Source organism: Eretmochelys imbricata, chromosome 7 (assembly GCF_965152235.1).
Source record: "Eretmochelys imbricata isolate rEreImb1 chromosome 7, rEreImb1.hap1, whole genome shotgun sequence".
Lineage (NCBI taxonomy): Eukaryota > Metazoa > Chordata > Testudines > Cheloniidae > Eretmochelys > Eretmochelys imbricata.
Window position 1 is genome coordinate 32,477,625 of NC_135578.1, and position 15,594 is coordinate 32,493,218.

Here is a 15,594-nt window from a genome sequence, read left to right on the forward strand (position 1 = left end):
GCTGCCTTGATGATAATGTACATGCCACGGTGGGGCACTAAGTGCCAGTTGGTGCCTCTAGGCCAGTGTTTCTCTGCCTATTTACCATTGTGAGCCACATACGCAGGTTTCTGTTTTAATCTGTATGGCCCTGAGGATGTCACATGGGCCACAAATGTGTGCTGATTGGGTCACAAGCAGCCCATGGTGGGCTGTGGGTTGAGAACACACTGTGGCCACTAGCAGTAGCAGGATAGGGGCTAGAGAGGGCTGCATTGGCCTTAATAGCTGAACAGCTGTCTGCCCCTTGCCCGGGTGGGGAGCTGAGAGGGGTCTGCCTGAGACCCTCCACTTTGCTCCCAGCCCCAGACTGGTCACAGTCCAACACCAGTTTCTTTCAGTGCTTCCTGACCTAGTGTGAGATGAATTTGCTGGGTCTCATCTGGGTTCCCCGGGAGGCGGGGGTCTATCTCAGCCTGGCCCTCGTGGGCGGGGGGGTGGGCTGGCTCCTCCATGGCAGAGCAGAGGTGGGGAGAACAAGCATATGCCATACCTCGCTCCTGCCATCTTCCTCTTTTTCATTCTAATCTTAATCTCTCTCCTCCTCTGTCTTTTCCTTTCTCCCTCCAGGGGCTCTCCTGTCTGTCCATCCACCCCTAGCCCTGGCTGGCTGTCGCTCCCCCTCACCTCTTCATCCCTCTCTTGAGCCAGGCTTCCCTGAGCCTCTCCCTGTTCGCAGCTTTGGCTCTCCAGCCATCCCCCTGCCCACCCCCTCTAGTTTCCATTGCCCTCTTCCATCTATCCATCCCTCTGCACGTGCGCCCCTCTCTCCTGCCATCCATCTGTCCATTCCTCCCCATGCACACCTTTCTCTCCTCTTCCCACCCCACCCCCGCCCGGCTCCTGTCTGTCCGTCCGCCTCCCTACACATCCGTCTGTCCCTCTCCATTCCTTCTCCTGTCTTTCCCCAGCCTCGGGGGGGCGTGGAGCTGTCAGAGCACATCTGGCACAGCTGGCCCCGCCCCTTCCCCACCTGGCCCAGGTGTCGGTAGCTCCCTCCCCATTGGGGGCCGGCCGGCAGGGGCGGGGCCGGGGCCCGGGCTGCGGGGAGTGGGGAAGGGCAGGCAGGCAGCGAGGCTGGAGCGGCCGGAGTGGGGCAGCATGTGCAGCCCGGCGGAGCGGCGCCTGGCCGGCCTGCGGGAGCTGCTGCAGGGGCCCGGGCTCGAGTCGCTGCTGGACGTGCTGCTGTGCCTGTACCGGGAGTGCAGCGGCGCCCCCCTGCGGCGGGAGCGCAGCGTGCAGCAGTTCCTGGAGTGGGGTGAGTCTCCTGCCCCCAGAGCGCAGTGCAGTGGGGGCTGGGAAAGGAGGGGGGCCTCCTGCCCCTACAGTCCCAGGTGATAGGGGAGGCTGCCCCTTTAGCTCCTTGCAGTGAAGGAAAGAAGCCTGTCCTGTAAGCCCCACCCCCGGCCCTGTGCAATTAGAGGGGAGCTGTAGGAAGGGGGGGCTACCCCCAGGGTGCAATGGGACAAAGGGCCCCCAACCCTGTGCAAGGGGAGAGCTGACCCTGGGGTGCAATTGCAGGATATACTGCCTCCAGCACTCTGCAATGCAGGGTGGGATACTGGAAAGTCAGAAAGGGGAGAGGACTTCCCCCCGCACCATATGTGATGGCTAGGGGTGCCCCCACCTTGTGTAATGGGTATCCCTGTGGTGGATTGGGGCAAGGCAGGAGTGGCTGTACTTGAGTGCCCCCTTACTTTTTGTGTGCAGCAGGGGTGTAATGTGCTCATCTGAGTGCCCCCTACCCCTGTTCACTAAGGGGCAGGAGGAGGAAACAGAGGTGTGAGCAACAAACACACACCGCTCCCTGCAATGCTTCCTTCCTCCCTCTGGTCTGTGCTGATTGCAAAAGTAGCTGCTTTTATTTATTTATTTTTTATTTTATTTTATTTGGGGAGGGGGACATGAAATGACCCACTAGGGACTAGCCTGAGACTTGGAAAACTCATGTCACGCAGGCCCCCCGCAAGCAGTTGGCTTGAGTCTGGATCACTACTAGGTGCTTGGGGCTTGTCAATCCAAGGAAGCTATTCTGGAGTAAGGTAGGGTGTGAATTTAAAGCACAATAGTTACTGTGGAATAGTTGACTCTTACTCTGAACTAGCAGTTCTGGTCAATTGCCCTGTGCCACCCCAGCCTGGCAGGGCCCTTGTCACTACAGTATCGGAGCCTCTTGATCTGGCTGGTTTATCCTCAAAACATCTATTGGCTAGCGAACCACTTACAAACAGGGCAAATGGAGGCAGAGAGACTGTAGTGTGTTGCTCATGGTGAGACCAAGAGTCAGTGGCAGAGCTGGGGATAGAACTAAGGTCTCCGGTACCTTAACCGCACACCCATCAGCACCAGATGTGTGGCACTGTTTTGGAGGATGGTGATGGATTGAGAGGTGGTTTGATCAGTGTACCAGTATCTTCAGAGAGAGGAAACAGTAGGTACTAAAAGGCTCTTTAAGCTAGTGGAGAATGGTAGAATAAGAACCAACAGCTGGAAATTAAAGTCAGAAACATTCAAGTTAGAAATAAGGCTCCAATGTTTCTCAGGGACCAAACTCTGAAAGCAAAGGGTGGAGGAGGGATTCTTGATGTCGCCAACTCCAGACTGGCTGCCCGGCTAGAAGGTGCTTCAATCAAATGTAGGTCCATTGATTCCATGGCCTAAAGGGACCATTGTGGTCATCTGGTCTGGCCTCCTGTATAGATAGCACAGGCCAGAGAACAGCCCCAAAATCATTCCTAGAGTAGATCTCTAAGAAAAACACAAGTGATGGGGCTTGGTACAGGGTTAACTGCTGTGGTATTCCCTGGCCTATATTATACAGGTGGTCAGACTCAATGGTCCCTTCTGGCCTGAATCTATGAATATCCTTGTCATAGTGTGGCAGGAACTCCATTTTAGTTCAGGCTGAGACATTCTTGCTGTTTAACAGCCAGTTTTTGTAAGTGCTCAAAAATCTACCTGCTGCCTTTATTTAAAAATACAGAATTCTGCCTTCTAATCTTCCAGCTGTATTCTCATGGACCCTTTGCTGTAGCATCTGGCCACCTCTCTCACAGAAGGAAACCTACACATTTGATACCAGAGCCTGTAAAAAGCTTGTAAATTTCCTGCTTGGCCTATCGCCACCAGTCTTTTGGCTCCCAGCAGACTGGTCCCTCTCATGCTCCAGATACAGATCAAATGATGGGAGGGCTCAAATTTTCTGAAGTGCATAAGGATTTCGGGGTGCACAGACAGACATTCCTTAAAGGAGCCTGACGGAAGGGGTCCATTTAAGGCGCGTCCAGTTGGGCAGCCCCCAAATAACTAAGTGGCCATTTCAAGCTGTTTTGTCGACAAAGGAAGGTCCCTGCCCCAACGCTTGGCCTAAACACAATGGGAAATAGGACAGGGGAGGGATGCTGCCAAGTCTCAGAACCAAAGCGCTGCAGTCATTTGTACATCTATTGTAATGGGTTGGCCGCAGTATCGCTATTGCTTGGGGTCTCTTTGTGTCCTGCCACCTGCTGCCAATCTCTGAAGCCCACAGGGGTACATTCATTTGCACCAGCTGTGGATCTGGCCCCAAGGCTGGCTGCAGCCTGTAGGCCCTAGTAAAAAGGGTGCGTTGTAGTTCCATGCTCACTCCAGCGGAGGATGGCTGCTCTTGCACTACAGACCAAGCCTCCTGAGATAAGTCTATCAACGAATAAATGGCGGGAGATGGGAGATCAGGATCTCCTGGCCTCATGGCACAAGAATAAGGGCCCACAGTGAAATCTGAAGGTAGCAGTAAGACAAGTGCAAAGCACTACGCTTTGAGAAAGGAAAAAAATCAAATGCACAGCTATAAAATGGGAAATAGCTGGCTAGACAGTGGTACTGCAGGAAAAGAATCTGGGGGTCATAGTGGATCACAAATTGAATGAGCCAACAGTGGTGCAGTTGTGTGTGTTTATATATTTAAAAAAAGCTGATATTATTCTGGGGTGTATTAACAGGAGTCTTGTATGTAAGACATGGGGGGTCATTATCCTGCTCTGCTTGGCACTGGGGAAGTCTCCTCAGCTGGTGTGCTGTGTCCAGTTTGGGGTTCCAGGCTTCAGGAAAGATGTGGATAAACTGGCAAGAGTCCAGAAGAGAGAAACAAAAATGGTAAAAGTCTTTAGAAAACCTGACCTGTGAGAAAAGGCTTAATAAAAACACCTTGGGGTGTTTAGTCTTGAGAAGAGACTTAGTGGGGACCTGATAAGTCTTCACCATCCTCTTTAAAACAGCCCTTAATGTATTATTTCTTGTCCTACCTTTCGTGGACATGGAGAACAGGCTTAATCTGCAGCAAGGGAGATTTTAGGTCAAATAGAAAAAATGTTCTAACTCTTAGATGAGTTAAGCTCTGGACCAGGCTTCAAGGGGAGGTTGTGGAATCCACGTCACTGGAGGTTAAGAACTGGTTGTGACAAACACCTGTCAGGCATGGTCTAGGTTTGCTTGATCCTGTCTCAGTGTGGGGGCTGGACTTGATGACCCCTCAAGGTCCCTTCCAGCCTGACATTTCTATGATTTTATGAAACTCACAATGGATCAAAGGATAGAGTATTACTTTTAGATTATGGTACTTGCTACCACAGGAAGTCACTGAGGCCAAGAATTTACCAAACTTCAAAAAGGGATTGGACAGGTTCTATGGATAACAAGAATATCTAGTTATAGCTAATGTTAACAAACTTCGGCAAGGATATTAAACTTCAAGGTTTAAGCTCGTCTTCTAGTTATTCATGATCAGGAGGAGACATTCATTAGGAATATATTATCCTACAATGGTTGACTCCAGCATTTCTGCATCTTCCTCTGAAACGTTAGCTGCTGGTTGTTTGTATTGCTATAGTGCCTATAAGTCCCAGTCATGGGCAAGGGCTCTGCTGTGCTAGGCACAGTACAAGCACTAAACAACAACTTCCTGTCCCCAAATTATGATGATCTAAGTTCTGGGTTAGACAGCCCTCTGCTCTGATCCTGTCTGGCAATACCTATCTTCCCAGGTCTAACCCCTGGGTCTGCCCCTCCCCTGTAAAACTAAGGCTGATCATTCAGCAGCTGTAAAGGGTGGGTGATATTTCATTAGCTAATTGTAAAGTGCTGTGTTCTCTCCTTCCACTCCCTTGAGAGCTGCTTTGCAGGAAACCGGGAATCTCTGTGCTGTGTGAGTTTGCATCCACTCCCACTGCTTACGTGTATTCTCCATGCTGGGAGTGATTTATGCTGCAGGAATGAAGGTTGGAGGTGGGGGGAATGATCCTGCTTCCGTGTTCTTTGTTTTTGTGTTAAGTCCTTTCTTCACAAGGAAAAATGTGGGAGAGATTCAAAGTGAGAAGGCCTGACTCTTTGCCCTCCTCCTGTGTGAAAGTGAGATCCACATCAGGCCCTAATGTCTGGCTGTGACAGTGTGTCTACCCCGTTTGCAATACCATTGCCCTAGCACGACAGCCAGCTGAAATATGGGATTTCTGGTTTGCAGGACATGTCAGACTTGCTGAAAATGTTAATTTCAGAAATACCTAAACACTGTGTTTCCAAAAGGTAATACCTATGCCAGCAGGTGCTCAAGGGAAACTGATGTGATTCTTGTCAGTTTCACTCTCCACCACTGAATGACCTGGGTGAAGCTGACCTGAATCATGTGAGCAGCTGCTGAGGACCCTGGGGATTGCCACTCCCAGGTGTATCTTCTATGGTTCTGGGGCCCCAGGACTTCCCAGGCCAGCTGGTTCCCTGGGCTGTCTGGGGAGCCAGCTGCCCCCAGGACACTGGCTAGTAGGAGGGAGCCTGAAAGCCCTGGCTAGAGCAAGGGCTCCCAGGCTCCCTAGTGGGAGCTGAGCCCCAGTTTAGAATTGGGGTCCTCAGGCTTCCCCCTCCATTGCCTGGAAGCCCAGGTATCCCCAGTCTGGGGCAGTCCAGATGGTGGGGCTGCCCCAGAACTGCAGAGCCTGGAAACCTGGCTCCCCAGCAGCCTGCTGGGTGATCTGGCAGAGACCCTGCCTGCAATGTGACAAACAGTCGAACCTGGGGTGAATTTGCAAAACACTTCACGTTCATGTTTTTTGTTTTTGTTTTAATACAAAACTTGGAAAATTTCCATTCATCACTTGCTAGGACAGGGCTTTTTGGGGATTTTTAATGGATTTATGTAGGTTGGGGGAGTGCTTTGTGACTTGAGTCAGGTGTGTCCTAAAGGAGACATTATGCCCATAGGGGTGCGCTAGGCCTAGCTGTGGGGGGAGTAGACAGATCTGGTTATTGTCTATGGTGTCCTCTTGCTACTCTAGTTACAGTTGCACAGAGAACCTTGAAAATATGATCTGGTGCAGTCTGAGTTGGCAGAGAGCCTGAAACGATAGCTCTGGATACTGCCTGCTAGCTCGGTTGGCCAGCAATGGTACTTCAGAGGTCAGCATTGTTAACAATCTCACTGCTGTTCAAAACATATGAGATGGGGGGGAGGAGGAGGAGGTGGCTCTTAGGGAATCTGGCCTGCTGGATAACGCAGGCCATAGAACTTCAGCCAGTGGCTCCTGTGGTGCAGAGTATAGGAAAGAATAATTCTCACTCCAAAGGGGAACCCTGATAAGAAACGTGGCCAAGGGACAGGACATGTGAGTTCCATTCCTAATTCTGCACTGGCCTGCTGTGTGACCCTGGGCAAGTCCCTTCCCCTCTTGGTGTCTGTTTCCCATCCCACCCTCTGTCTATTTAAACTGTGAGCTCTTTGGGGCAGGGCCTGTCTCTTGCTACATGTCTGCCCAGTGCCAGGTATGATGGTGGGGCTGGTTTTTGGTCAAGGGGTCTAGGCGCTGTTATATTACAGGTGTGTGAATTACAGCAGGGACAGCTCTTACGATTTTTGGTGGAATTTAATGTGTTCCTTAAAGCCCCAGCTCGTGTGAGACTCACCTTAATTTTTGCAGATTGTGAGTGAGGAGATGGGGGGTGGGGGGGGAGGGGAGGGGAGAGAGTGTGCCCCTTTTTAAAGCTCAAAACCCACAGGAGACAAATTCGAAAAGAACCCAACATTCATTACTCTTTTTTTTTTTTTTTTTTTTTTTAATCGCATGATTCTTTAAGATAATGTCATGGTTTCGGGCCAGGCTGACTCCCAGTTTTGAATGCTTAGTGTTGGCAACATTCAGATATCCTGATTTCTGGAATCCCTTCAATGGGGTTTCTAAGAATTCAGCACCTCAGAAACAATAAACCCCTTTAATACCGTGAAGGTTAGCACTTGGTTTGTAAGTTCTTTGGGGAAGGTGCCATTTTCTGTTTGTGTGGTGCCTAGCCTAATAGAGTTGCAACAGCTTTATGCTTCCAGAGGCAGTGTTGCCTAGTGGATAAAGCACTAGACTGGGACTCAAAGTCCTGGGTTCTAGTCCATGGCCTGCTGGGTGCCCTCGGGTGAGTCAGTTGCCCCTTTCTCTGCTGCTGTTTCATCCTCTGTAAAATGGGCAACCTGTTATTCTTTTGTGAAGTGGTTTGAGATCCACAGACGAACACTGCTGTTGCTGCAACATTACACAATTATAACTAACAATAGATCTGGGTCCTTTAATTGTAACAGACATCTAAAATGCCTCACTTGGAGGAAATGAGAAGCAGGCAGATAATCAAGCTATTGACTTTTTGGGTCAAAATAATGCCATTCAAAAATAAAAGCATAACTTCTGACTGATTTTTAAGGCCAGAAGGGCTCATTGTGGTTTTCTAGTCTGATTTCTGTGTACCCCAGGCCCTAGGATGTCTCTGAAATAACTCCTGGTTGAACTAGGACTGCTCTGTTAGAAATACATCTTGTCTTGATTTAAACATTGCCAGTGATGGTAAATCCACCACAGCCCTTGGTTAATTATCCTGTCTGTTAAAATGGGCACCTGGTTTCATTCTGAATTTGTCTCACTTCCACTTCCAGCCATTGGGTTGTGTTCGACCTTCGTCTGCTAGATTGAGGAGCACACTTTCAAATTTGGATTCCTCATGTCAGTACTGCTAGACTGGGATCAAGTCACCCCTTCACCTTCCTTTTTGTAAGCGAAGCAGCATGAGCACTGGGGCTTTAAGGGATGTGTGATAAGTGGTGAAAACACCTCCCAGTTGTAAAACTATTTCTATCCATAATGGCTCTGTCTTGATGCATGCTGCAGTCAGACCTAGCAGCCCTAGCCATGGACCAAGACCCATTCCGCTAGGTGCTGTACAAACCGAATAAAAGATGGTCCCTGCCCCAAAGAGCTCACACTAGTCTGGCTCTGGCCCAGCAACATGTTTAGTCTAACCTAGCACACTTTTAGTTATTTTAAAAGGAGTGCGACTGCGTTTTTGGAAAACCTCAGGTTAGTCAAAAGCAAGGTCTTCTGAAAGCTTCAGGCCAGTTGCCTCCTTCCTCAGGCATCTTAAATTCTCCCCTGCAAATGGCTGACATTTTCCAAACATTCTTCACAGCTTTTGCAACCCCAGCTTTGAGCTACAGCAACCTCATTCGATACCAGCTGTTCTTCTGAGTAGGCCAGTACTACCTCAGGCCCCAGAAGATTGGGGGGGAGGGGGCAGACAGCAGGGGTGGGCCAGTTGCTGCCTAGACCCCTGCACTGAGATGGGGAGAGATGTCCTGTTCCAGCTGACTAAGAGCATGGGGCTGTCCCTGTTGTACTACACACTGCCCAGACCTGCCTGCCAACAGAGGTATTTCCCCATGGGGCTAGGTTCTGTGCAGCCTCCTACCGAGAAGCACTTCCTGTCCCAGAGAGCTGCCAATCCAAGCAGAGTTCACAATTAATTAACTTCCAGTCCAGAAAGGGGTTGTTATAATCTAATTGGGCCTCATGTATCACCCTGGCTGGAACACCTGATGCTTCCTGTGTTGAACCAACAAGCTGGCGAGGGGCCCAGATCTATCAAGTTAGGGACAAAACCTCGAGGCTTGATTTAAAAGCTCTGCAGGTGACTGGGGAATCCCCCTTTCCCTGGGTATCCAACAGACAGAATTTGCTTCTGCATTCCCAGTGTGAATTTTAATTCCACTCCAGCTGCTGGTTCTTTAACCCCGGGGGAGGGGGTTGAACTGGGGCCCATTTGCCCTCCCAGTCGAGAATGGTACCCTTAGTTTACCAAGCCATTGTGGATCGAAGGCCTGGTCCCTGAAAGAGGGGTGTCGTTGCAGGGGAAGCAAGGGGATGAGGCTTGTGCTTTACGTTAAACACATACAGGACTGGAGCCTTCAATTGGCTAAAGGAAAAACTTAGTTGTACAATCTTATTGCTCAGGCCTGGCCTACGCACAGATTTCACGCTGGTGGCTGGGGGGGTATGTGTGAGAGAGAGACATACCATGACATCGCCTAGCGTGGTTGCTCTTTCACAGAGTTTAAGGCCAGAAGGGAAAATGAGGTCATTGAGTTTGATCTTGGGTGTATCTCAGGCCCTTTTAACATCACCCAGCTACCTCTATACTTAGCTCAATGACTTTAGTTAGACTAACTCATTTCAGTCCTTGGGCACCTGACCTCTTGTGAGCCCTGGGCCCAGAACAGGAGAGACCACCAATGTCTCAGGCCCCTGTTATGGCAGGGGCTCAATGAGGTGAGACATGTCCAGATGCCCAGCAGGTGACCCCCACCCTATGCTGCAGAGAAAGACAAACCCTGCCCACCGCGTCCCTGCCAATCTGATGTGGGAGAAATTCCTTCCCAACCCAAAATCTGCTGATCGGTTAGAACCTGAGCACAGGAGCAAGATCCACCACCAAGCCTCAAAGCCAGTGAATTCTCTGGACCACCTCAGTGCCCTAGTTTGACTCGTCTCCAGCTGTCGCTGATCTTTGATCTGTCAGAGGAAGGTGAGAAAATCCCAGCTACATTTGGCCAGTTGTGCACTGGAGAAAAAATTTCCTTCTCTGTTCTGCAGGTGTCCCGTGCCTTAGGGTATGTCTACACTACGAAATTAGGTCGAATTTGTAGAAGTCGTTTTTTTAGAAGTCGGTTTTATATATTCGAGTGTGTGTGTCCCGACAGAAAATGCTCTAAGTGCATTAACTCGGTGGAGTGCTTCCACAGTACCGAGGCAAGCATAGACTTCCGGAGTGTTGCACTGCGGGTAGCTATCCCACAGTTCCCGCAGTCTCCGCTGCCCATTGAAATTCTGGGTTGAGATCCCAATGCCTGATGGGGCTAAAACATTGTCGCAGGTGGTTCTGGGTACATATGGTCAGGCCCCCGTTCCCTCCCTCCGTGAAAGCAGCAGCAGACAATCATTTCACGAGTTACCTGTGCAGACGCCATACCACGGCAAGCATGGAGCCCGCTCAGGTAACCATCACCGTATGTCTCCTGGGCAGATGTGGTACTGCATTGCTACACAGCAGCATCAACCCATTGCCTTGTGGCAGCAGATGGTACAGTACGACTGGTAGCCGTCATCGTCATGTCTGAGGTGCTCCTGGCCGCGTCGGCCAGGAGCGCCTGGGCAGACAGCGGCTTGGAGTGACTTGACCAGGTTGTTCTCTTTAGTCCTGCAGTCAGTCCTATTGAACCATCTTATGGTGAGCAGGCAGGCGACATGGATTGCTAGCAGTCCTACTGTACCATCTTCTGCCAGGCAGGCAAGAGATGTGGATGGCTTGCAGTCCTTCTGCACCGTCTGCTGCCAGCCAAAGATGTAAAAGATAGATGGAGTGGATCAAAACAAGAAATAGACCAGATTTGTTTTGTACTCATTTGCTTCCCCCCTCCCCCGTCTAGGGGACTCATTCCTCTAGGTCACACTGCAGTCACTCACAGAGAAGGTGCAGAGAGGTAAATCTAGCCATGTATCAATCAGAGGCCAGACCAACCTGCTTGTTCCAATAAGAACAATTACTTAAGTGCACCATTTCTTATTGGAACCCTCCGTGAAGTCCTACCTGAAATACTCATTGATGTAAAGCCACCCCCTTTGTTGATTTTAATTCCCTGTAAGCCATGTCGTCAGTCGCCCCTCCCTCCGTCAGAGCAACGGCAGACAATCGTTCTGCGCCCTTTTTCTGTGCGGATGCCATACCAAGGCAAGCATGGAGGCTGCTCAGCTCACTTTGGCAATTAGGAGCACATTAAACACCACACGCATTATCCAGCAGTATATGCAGCACCAGAACCTGGCAGAGCGATACTGGGCGAGGAGGCGACGTCAGCGCGGTCACGTGAGTGATCAGGACATGGATATAGATTTCTCTGAAAGCATGGGCCCTGCCAATGCATGCATCATGGTGCTAATGGGGCAGGTTCATGCTGTGGAACACCGATTCTGGGCTCGGGAAACAAGCACAGACTGGTGGGACCGCATAGTGTTGCGGGTCTGGGATGATTCCCCTTGGCTGCGAAACTTTCGCATGCGTAAGGGCACTTTCATGGAACTTTGTGACTTGCTTTCCCCTGCCCTGAAGCGTATGAATACCAAGATGAGAGCAGCCCTCACAGCTGAGAAGCGAGTAGCGGTGGCCCTGTGGAAGCTTGCAACGCCAGAGAGCTACCAGTCAGTTGGGAATCAATTTGGAGTGGGCAAATCTACTGTGGGGGCTGCTGTGATGCAAGTAGCCCACGCAGTCAAAGATCTGCTGATATGAAGGGTAGTGACCCTGGGAAATGTGCAGGTCCTAGGGGATGGCTTTGCTGCAATGGGATTCCCTAACTGTAGTGGGGCCCTAGACGGAACCCATATCCCTATCTTGGCACCGGAGCACCAAGCCGGCGAGTACATAAACCGCAAGGGGTACTTTTCAATAGTGCTGCAAGCTCTGGTGGATCACAAGGGACGTTTCACCAACATCAACGTGGGATGGCCGGGAAAGGTACATGACGCTCGCATCTTCAGGAACTCTGGTCTGTTTCAAAAGTTGCAGGAGGGGACTTTATTCCCAGACCAGAAAATAACTGTTGGGGATGTTGAAATGCCTATAGTTATCCTTGGGGACCCAGCCTACCCCTTAATGCCATGGCTCGTGAAGCCATACACAGGCAGCCTGGACAGTAGTCAGGAGCTGTTCAACTACAGCCTGAGCAAGTGCAGAATGGCGGTAGAATGTGCATTTGGACGTTTAAAGGTGCGCTGGCGCAGTTTACTGACTCGCTTAGACCTCAGCGAAACTAATATTCCCACTGTTATTACTGCTTGCTGTATGCTCCACAATATCTGTGAGAGTAAGGGGGAGACGTTTATGGCGGGGTGGGAGGTTGAGGCAAATTGCCTGGCTGCTGGTTACGCGCAGCCAGACACCAGGGCGGTTAGAAGAGCACAGGAGGGCGCGGTACACATCAGAGAAGCTTTGAAAACCAGTTTCATGACTGGCCTGGCTAAGGTGTGAAAGTTCTGTTGGTTTCTCCTTGATGGAAACCCCCCGTGCCTTGGTTCACTCTACTTCCCTGTAAGCTAACCACCCTCCCCTCCTCCCTTCAATCACTGCTTGCAGAGGCAGTAAAGTCATTGTTGCTTCACATTCATGCATTCTTTATTCATTCATCACACAAATAGGGGGATGACTACCAAGATAGCCCAGGAGGGAAGGAAAATGCCACACAGCACTTTAAAAGTTTACAACTTTAAAACTTATTGAATGACAGCCTTCTGTTTTTTGGGCAATCCTCTGTGGTGGAGGGGCTGGTTGGCCGGAGGCCCCCCCCACCGCGTTCTTGGGCATCTGGGTGTGGAGGCTATGGAACTTGGGGAGGAGGGTGGTTGGTTACACAGGGACTGTAGTGGCAGTCTGTGCTCCAGCTACCTTTGCTGCAGCTCAACCATACACTGGAGCATACTGGTTTGATCCTCCAGCAGCCTCAGGACTGAATCCTGCCTCCTCTCATCACGCTGCCGCCACATTTGAGCTTCAGCCCTCTCTTCAGCCTGCCACCTCTCCTCCCGGTCATTTTGTGCTTTCCTGCACTCTGACATTATTTGCCTCCACGCATTCGTCTGTGCTCTGTCAGTGTGGGAGGACAGCGTGAGCTCAGAGAACATTTCATCACGAGTGTGTTTTTTTTTTTTTTTTCTTTCTAATCTTCACTAGCCTCTGGGAAGGAGAAGATCCTGTGATCACTGAAACACATGCAGCTGGTGGAGAGAAAAAAGGGACAGCGGTATTTAAAAAGACACATTTTATAAAACAGTGGCTACACTCTTTCAGGGTAAACCTTGCTGTTAACATTACATACATAGCACATGTGCTTTCGTTACAAGGTTGCATTTTACCTTCCCCCACCACGTGGCTACCCCCTCAACCCTCCCCCCTCCTCGTGGCTAACAGCAGGGAACATTTCTGTTCAGCCACAGGCAAACAGCCCAGCAGGAACTGGCACCTCTGAGTGTCCCCTGACGAAAAGCACCCTATTTCAACCAGGTGACCATGAATGATATCTCACTCTCCTGGGGATAACACAGAAAGATAAAGAATGGATGTTGTTTGAACGCCGGCAAACATACACTGCAATGCTTTGCTGTACAATGATTCCCGAGTACGTGTTACTGGCCTGGAGTGGTAAAGTGTCCTACCATGGAGGACGCAATAAGGCTGCCCTCCCCAGAAACCTTTTGCAAAGGCTTTGAGAGTACATCTAGGAGAGCCACAAATGCTAGGGCAAATTAATCCTTTCACATGCTTGCTTTTAAACCATGTATAGTATTTTAAAAGGTACACTCACTGGAGGTCCCTTCTCTGCCTGGCGGGTCCAAGAGGCAGCCTTGGGTGGGTTCGGGGGGTCCTGGCTCCAGGTCCAGGGTGAGAAACAGTTCCTGGCTGTCAGGAAAACTGGTTTCTCCGCTTGCTTGCTATGAGCTATCTACAACCTCCTCATCATCTTCTTCATCCCCAAAACCTGCTTCCGTGTTGCCTCCATCTCCATTGAAGGAGTCAAACAACATGGCTGGGGTAGTGGTGGCTGAACCCCCTAAAATGGCATGCAGCTCATCATAGAAGCGGCATGTTTGGGGCTCTGACCCGGAGCGGCCGTTCGCCTCTCTGGTTTTCTGGTAGGCTTGCCTCAGCTCCTTCAGTTTCACGCGGCACTGCTTCGGGTCCCTGTTATGGCCTCTGTCCTTAATGCCCTGGGAGATTTTGACAAAGGTTTTGGCATTTTGAAAACTGGAACGGAGTTCTGATAGCACGGATTCCTCTCCCCACACAGCGATCAGATCCCGTACCTCCCGTTCAGTCCATGCTGGAGCTCTTTTGCGATTCTGGGACTCCATCATGGGTCACCTCTGCTGATGAGCTCTGCATGGTCACCTGCAGCTTGCCATGCTGGCCAAACAGGAAATGAGATTCAAAAGTTCGCGGTTCTTTTCCTGTCTACCTGGCCAGTGCATCTGAGTTGAGAGTGCTGTCCAAAGCGGTCACACACACACACTGGGCACTCTGGGATAGGTCCCGGAGGCCAATACAGTTGAATTGTGTCCACAGTACCCCAAATTTGACCCGGCAAGGCCGATTTAAGTGCTAATCCACCTGTCAGGGGTGGAGTAAGGAAATCGATTTGAAGAGCCCTTTAAGTTGAAAAAAAGGGCTTCATCGTGTGGACGGGTGCAGGTTTACATCGATTTAACGCTGCTAAATTCGACCTAAAGTCCTAGTGTAGACCAGAGCTTAGACTGGTCTAGCTTATTCCCCTTCCTGTATGGCAGTGGTTTTCAAACTTTGTAGGCTGTGTACCCTTTGCCAAATAATGTAGTCTACTGCATACCCCCAGCTGAGATACCTACAATTCCATTGCCAAGTCTTACTAAATAAAATGCATTGTTCCCCATTACAGGATTTTTTTTGTGCTTACTCCCTGATGAGAACTCGTACCTAGGGGTACGTGTGCCCCGGTTTGAAAACCACTGCTCCATGGGAATAATTGTCCTCGTATATGTACGTTGATCACAGTAAAACTCTGGCTATTTCAGGTGCATTGTGCCACTTTAACTACAGCAGCAGAGTTAAAACAATACAACTACTGTATGTGGACAAGGGCTTAAAGCGGGAGTCGTCAATAGGCAGGCCCCATCCAGACCGCTAGATGCTTTTGAATGGACTGAAATCTTATTTACTTATGATCATTATTGGGTTTTTATTATTTTCTCTGGAGTCTGGACCATGACGATACCTTGCTCCAAGAAATGTGGACCTTGACAAAAAATAGACTACCCCGGCTTAAAGAGAAGGCACACACTCTCGGCTAGCGACTAGGGCATTGGACTAATAATTGAGACACCTGGGTTCTAATCCTGCCTCTGCTACTCCTGTAATACATAGGATGGAGAACGCTCTTGTTCAGTGTTGGCTTGATGTAGACCAATACGAGGAAAACCACGTATTGTCTCTCCTAGCGCAGAAACTAAATTAGCCACAGTAGAGTTTCGTGTGCGTGTGTGTCTGTCTGTCTGTCTGCTTCAATCTTCAGGAGATTTTTGGGTGTTTTTTTTTTTTATTTTGTTTGGAAGCACAGCACTTTTAAATCGATCTAAGAAAATCTCTTTGAGGCAGGGACCACCTCTCGTTCTGTGATTGTACAATCCTAGACACGAG

General features: G+C 50.0%; 1 protein-coding gene across 1 annotated transcript in view; it reads left to right on the plus strand.

Annotated features, from left to right (window-relative positions):
• The first annotated feature begins 1,140 nt into the window (after positions 1 to 1,140).
• The window catches only part of CDC42BPG (CDC42 binding protein kinase gamma), a 61,445-nt gene continuing 46,991 nt past the window's right edge, over positions 1,141 to 15,594 (plus strand). Inside the window, exon 1 of the mRNA XM_077821257.1 lies at positions 1,141 to 1,297. Within this exon, the coding sequence (XP_077677383.1) occupies positions 1,141 to 1,297 (157 nt within the window). The remainder of the gene's footprint in view (positions 1,298 to 15,594) is intronic.